Source organism: Cherax quadricarinatus, chromosome 74 (genome assembly GCF_038502225.1).
Source record: "Cherax quadricarinatus isolate ZL_2023a chromosome 74, ASM3850222v1, whole genome shotgun sequence".
Lineage (NCBI taxonomy): Eukaryota > Metazoa > Arthropoda > Malacostraca > Decapoda > Parastacidae > Cherax > Cherax quadricarinatus.
In genome coordinates this window covers 6,279,505-6,285,995 of record NC_091365.1, presented here as the reverse complement: position 1 = coordinate 6,285,995, position 6,491 = coordinate 6,279,505, and the positions used below count along the sequence as shown (strand labels likewise).

Here is a 6,491-nt window from a genome sequence, read left to right as displayed (position 1 = left end):
GTAACACTAATAGTAATAATAATAATAATAAATCTTTATTTCTACAATTGCATGGTATAACTTATACAGACCATAACTGACATCAATGCCGTACTATATAGAAAGCCCCCTGCTATGCAAGGACACTTCGGGTGCATTAGGTTAATTTTGTCCCCAGGATGCGACTCACACCAGTTGCCTAACACCCAGGTACCTATTTACTGCTAGGTGAACAGGGACAGCAGGTGTCTTAAGGAGAATTATTATTATTATTATAATCATGGGGGAGCGCTAAGGCTTAAGGAGAAGATGCTGTCCAAAGCCGGGCATTGAAAGAAAATGTAACTAAGTTTATTCAGGTATACACAAATAAAGTTACATAGATTATTTGTGGAAATTTGTCTGGACTGCCTCCATGCGAGTTGTCTACCCTAGCAAACTCTGTTGACACCGAGCTCTGAGGTTAGGGCCTCAGTCTCACAAGTGGCCCTAGGGCCAGACTCATGGAACTCCGTGTTCATCAAGAACTGCAAAAAGCCCTTATCACGTGCTTTTAACATCCTATGGATAGGGAGCATGGACACTGGGGTCGTCCCACAGTTATTAAAAACAACAGACATAGCCCCACTCCACAAAGGGGGCAGTAAAGCAATATCAAAGAACTACAGACCGATAGCACTAACATCCCATATCCCATATCATCCCATGTTTCTTTGTTGTGGGAGTCGACTGTGAGGTGTGGTGTAAGCCCTTTAATTGCCTTCCTTTGATGTATTACTTTCATAGTTCCTTGACAATGTGAGTAGTCACGAAAGCGCTTGGAATTTCGCTACTCTTTCACAGTGGTTGTTTTGCATATTTTAAAATCACCTGTTTACTGTGATCTTATTGCATATATATCGATCGCATCTGCTAGAAAAATGACAGGATGGATAATGAGAACCTTCAAAACGAGGGATGCCAAGCCCATGATGACACTCTTCAGGTCACTTATTCTATCTAGGCTGGAATATTGCTGCACACTAACAGCACCTTTCAAGACAGGTGAAATTGCTGACCTAGAAAATGTACAGAGAACCTTCACGGCGCGCATAACGGAGATAAAACACCTCAATTACTGGGAGCGCTTGAGGTTCCTAAACTTGTATTCCCTGGAACGCAGGCGGGAGAGATACATGACTATATACACCTGGAAAATCCTAGAGGGACTAGTACCGAACTTGCACACGAAAATCACTCACTACGAACGCAAAAGACTTGGCAGACGATGCACCATCCCCCCAATGAAAAGCAGGGGTGTCACTAGCACGTTAAGAGACCATACAATAAGTGTCAGGGGCCCGAGACTGTTCAACTGCCTCCCAGCATACATAAGGGGGATTACCAACAGACCCCTGGCAGTCTTCAAGCTGGCACTGGACAAGCACCTAAAGTCGGTTCCTGATCAGCCGGGCTGTGGCTCGCACGTTGGTTTGTATATATATATATATATATATATATATATATATATATATATATATATATATATATATATATATATATATATATATATATGTCGTGCCGAATATGTAAAACTGGTCAATTAGCAAGAACTCATTTAAAATTAAGTCCTGTCTGAAATTTTCTCTTATACGTTTAAAGATATATTTTTTTCATTAATGTTAATGTAAAAATTTTTAATTTTGCACCAAAAGAATCTTAGAAAACTTACCTAACCTTATTATAACAAGAGCAATTTATTTTATCCTAACCCAACTAAATATATTTTAAATACGTTTACAGTAATTTAGTACTAAGCAAACACAATCAAATATATTTTTTTCGTTAGGTGCAGAATGATTTTGGCGAAATTATTGCATACACAAATTTTCACTTGTCCTATATGGCAAGATGAGCGTTGCTATTTATGTCAAGATCGCAAGTTCTGCCTATTCGGCACGACATATATATATATATATATATATATATATATATATATATATATGTCCTGTCTAAGGGCAATGTGTGGTGTAAATATTATGCAGAAAATTCGGAGTGTGGAAATTAGGAGAAGGTGTGGAGTTAATAAAAGCATTAGTCAGAGGGCAGAAGAGGGGTTATTGAGGTGGTTTGGTCATTTAGAGAGAATGGATCAAAGTAGAATGACATGGAAAGCATATAAATCTATAGGGGAAGGAAAGAGGGATAGGGGTCGTCCTCGAAAGGGTTGGAAAGAGGGGGTAAAGGAGGTTTTGTGGGCGAGGGGCTTGGACTTCCAGCAAGCGTGCGTGAGCGTGTTAGATAGGAGTGAATGGAGATGAATGATATTTGGGACCTGACGATCTGTTGGAGTGTGAGCAGGGTAATATTTAGTGAAGGGATTCAAGGAAACCGGTTATTTTCATATAGTCGGACTTGAGTCCTGGAAATGGGAAGTACAATGCCTGCACTTTAAAGGAGGGGTTTGGGATATTGGCAGTTTGGAGGGATATGTTGTGTATCTTTATATGTGTATGCTTCTAAACTGTTGTATTCTGAGCACCTCTGCAAAAACAGTGATAATGTGTGAGTGTGGTGAAAGTGTTGAATGATGATGAAAGTATTTTCTTCTTGGGGATTTTCTTTCTTTTTTGGGTCACCCTGCCTCGGTGGGAGACGGCCGACTTGTTGAATATATATATATATATATATATATATATATATATATATATATATATATATATATATATATATATATATATATATATATATATATATATATATATATATATATATATATATATATATATTTGTATATTATATACATACATACAAAACTTTGCCATATCGTTTGTGGTGTTCAGTAAGTCTTTGCAAATGATCGACTAACATACAGACCAACTTTTTCTTTGTTTTTTGTTTCGGTCACACCCAGGTACTTCACTCTCGAGGCAGTAAAATAGTTCTGAATGGCATCTCTGTGCCACAGAGATGACATTTATGTTCATTCATGTACATATGCCAGGACGGGTCCTGGCCTGGGTCTTCTCCATGTGGTGACCCGGCAGTGGCTCCCGAAGGAGTGTTAGCGTTGGTACTAATGATGTACCGTGTACCTAGGTATTAATACTTCTCAAGGTAGTATCATAGATGCTTTCTGTAAAAAATACAAACATGGCATTTGAATCGGCGAGGAGTCAGCTGATAAACTGTTTAAAATCTTGTATGTTTGCAAACACGATATGGGTGAATGTTGGATGATAGATTAAAGGTGGGTGGGTAAGGTTGGCAATGGGTGCTCGTGGTGGGATTCACTCAATCCAATAAAACACTGGAGATTCCATCTTAATTTTCTCCCCTCTACATTTGTCTCCAGAAAGAACTTCATTAGTGTATCACGATTTTCTAAAAATAATTTTGTATAAAATAAAATATGAGGAAATTGTTTGTTATTTGTTTAGCAGTGGCCCTCTGGGCCTATGCGGATGTTCTTAGGCACCTGCTGGAGGAGAAGGTGGTGATCCTCGAGACGGGCCTCAAGGAGACGTCCTCCTCCAGCTATCTAATAACATGGATCTTGGACCTCCACGAGCAGGCATTACCCGAGGCAGAGCCCCTCGGTCTGTTTGGGTCCATGCCTTTATTGGGTTCATTCATCGCCTGTTTCAAGGCCTTGCACAGCCTCCAGATTCTGTATCCACTCATGGACATGGAGGTTCCCGTGGTGATCACCGGGGCGGTGTGGATGCTCGTGCTGGCTCTCGGCACCTTCAGCGTCTTCCTGATCCTCGGCGTCCTAGTCTGCTGCAGGAACTCTCTGTTATGCAATAGAGCAAGAGAACTTACCCTCAGGGCTCAACTTCGTAAGCAAGAGATTATACGCGGGCGACTGTTCGCCAAACAGGTGGCTCTCTTCGTTAAAGAGACCAAAGAAAAGTTTAAAAACAGACGGCAGCGGCCACACAAGGTGCTGCGAAACCCTCCTGTACACCAGGTGCGAGGAGACCTACCTGAGCACCAGGTACGAGGAGACCTACCTGAGCACCAGGTGCGAGGAGATCTTGTGCTACACGAGGTATTGCCTGGTGTAGCACCACTACCACCTGGCTACTTGCAGTAGTACAGTGTTTCTGACCTCAATAACGGGGTCAGCACTGATGGCATCGATGACGAGGACAACACTGCTGACCTCAGTGGCAGGGACAGTATTACTGACCTCAGAGACGGAGTCAGTACTGACCTTAGTCCTGAAATCCAAGTCTGTAAAAACCCATGGTCCGTGGAGGATTCCTCTTCCCAGGAGGGACATTCGACCTACACGTCTTCCCCGGTAGCATCAACAGAATTTAGGTGTGGACTTAGAAAATCAGACAGCGGGTGCTACAAGATGGTCATTGAAGGACCACTCCATCATTTCATCTACCCAGTGGATAAGCGCTTCGAGCTGGAGCTTGACTTCGGCGAAGAGCCTCCCACCTCAGAAGAGATCGATGGTTTGATCCAGTACTTGAGCACCAGCCTAGACTCTCTCACCCACACTGCACAAGACTGGCAACCTCAGTCTATAGAAGAGACATTTTCTAAGTGTCTTGAATCATACCTTAATATTGACTGCACTCCCCAAGAGGGAGATGAAAGAGATCGCATTCCCCAAGAAGTAGATGAAGGAGACTGCACTCCCAAAGAGGGAGTCGAAGGAGATTGCACTCCCCAAAAGGGAGTCGAAAGAGATTGTACTTTCCAAGAGGTAGATGAAGGAGGTTTCACTCCCCATCAGGGAGATGATTCTACTCTCCAGGAGGGAGTCGGAGATTCCACTCCCCATGAGGGAAATGAAATAGATTTCACTTCCCAGAAGGGAGATTCCACTCCCCATGAGGGAGACGAAATAGACTGCACTCCCCAAGAGGGAGAAGGAGATTGCACTCCCCAAGAGGGAGATGGAGATTGCACTCCCCAAGAGGGAGATGAAATAGTTTCCACTCCCCAAGAGAGAGATGATGAAGATTCCGCTTCCCAAGAGGGAGCCGAAGGAAATTCCACTCACCATGAAGGAGATGATTCTACTCTCCAGAAGGGACTCGAAGGAGATTTCTCTCCCCAGGAGGGAGATTCGAGCTACACATCCTCCCCGATAGCATCAACGGAACTTAGGTGTAAAGTGAGAGAGTTAGACAGCGGGGGCTACAAGATGGTACTTGAAGGATCACTCCATCATTTTATCCACCCCGAGGATCAGTGCTTCGACGTGGAGCTTGACTTTGGCGAAGTGCTTCCCACCTCAGAGCAGATCGATGATTTGATCCGGTACTTGAGCACCAGCCTTGAGTCTCTCACTCACACAGCACAAGACTGGGAACCTCAGTCAATAGGAGAGAGACTTTCTGAGTCTCTTGACTCATACTTTTATGGTGAGTCCACTTTCCAAGAAGGAGTCGAAAGAGAGTGCCCTCCCCAAGAGGGAGTCGAAAGAGAGTGCCCTCCCCAAGAGGGAGTCGAAAGAGAGTGCCCTCCCCAAGAGGGAGTCGAAAGAGAGTGCCCTCCCCAAGAGGGAGTCGAAAGAGAGTGCCCTCCCCAAGAGGGAATCGAAGGAGATTAAAACTCCCAAAGAGAGAGTAAAAGGGGGTTCCACTCCCCATAAGGGAGATTAAATAGATTCCACTCCCCAAGAGGCAGGATGAAAGAGATTCCACTCCCCAAGAGGGAGCCGGAAAGAGAGTGCACTCCCCAAGAGGGAGTCGAAGGGGACTACACTCCCAAAGAGGGAGAAGGAGATTCCACTCTCCAGGAGGGAGTGTCGGAGGAGATTACACTCCCAAAGAGGGAGTCGAAGGAGAATCCACTCCCCATGAGGGAGAAGGAGGATGCCACTCCCCAGGAGGGATCTGATCTTATCTCTTTGGTGAACGTCATCAGGCGACGTGTCAGTTCCTCACTCTCGTCTTTGCAGAGCCAGACTGAGGCCACCACCCTCACCCAGGAGGCCACCGCCATCAACATCGTGAATAAGTTCAAAAGCTCCATGGATATACTTGGGAGATGCGCCAAATCTGTGTTACTGGCTGCCTCAACTGACCTCCACTCAACACCCAACCTCGTACAACAACCACTGTTGTCTCTGGCGTCGGGGATTGAACACCTCTTGTCCTCAGATAAAGAGTCCATTCCCCAGCACTCGTTGTCTTGGGACTCAGATGGTTGGCTTTCCCAGCAGACAAATCACTCCGACTGAGGGTCACCTCACAAGTCCTCAGGACTTGCGTCGCGACTTAATTGACAGATGCATTATTCTTTTCTCTGGCTCTTATTGGAGCTGGAAAACCTGTTTTGAGTCTGGCTTGGCTTACCTCAAGCTCTCCTACACATCACTAACACGTTGCAGTGTCTGACTTGGCTTACGTGAAGCTCTCCCACGCAACACCATCACGCTGCGACTTCTATAATCTGGAGTCCTCATAACAATTCTAAGAACTGCTTGCATGTGTGCAGTTGTTCACATTATAGATGTTTTGGTAATAAGCTGTGGAAAACAGCTGTAGAGTTGTTGCTCAAGT

The 6,491-nt window shown here is 44.5% G+C and overlaps 1 protein-coding gene across 1 annotated transcript; it reads left to right on the top strand.

Moving 5' to 3' along the window:
- The first annotated feature begins 4,324 nt into the window (after window positions 1-4,324).
- On the top strand, window positions 4,325-6,231 carry LOC138854913 (uncharacterized). The gene is made up of 2 exons (XM_070100740.1): window positions 4,325-5,371; window positions 5,429-6,231. The coding sequence occupies exons 1-2, from the start codon at window positions 4,325-4,327 to the stop codon at window positions 5,534-5,536; spliced, it is 1,155 nt and encodes a 384-aa protein (XP_069956841.1). The 3' UTR covers window positions 5,537-6,231.
- The last annotated feature ends 260 nt before the right edge of the window (window positions 6,232-6,491 follow it).

Bases quoted from the DNA above. Each gene is read 5' to 3' on its own strand.
- LOC138854913 (XM_070100740.1), top strand. From the start codon at position 4,325: ATGGTCATTGAAGGACCACTCCATCATTTCATCTACCCAGTGGATAAG. The intron at 5,372-5,428 runs GTCGAAAGAGAG...CCTCCCCAAGAG, and splicing joins AGTCCACTTTCCAAGAAGGA to GGAGTCGAAAGAGAGTGCCC.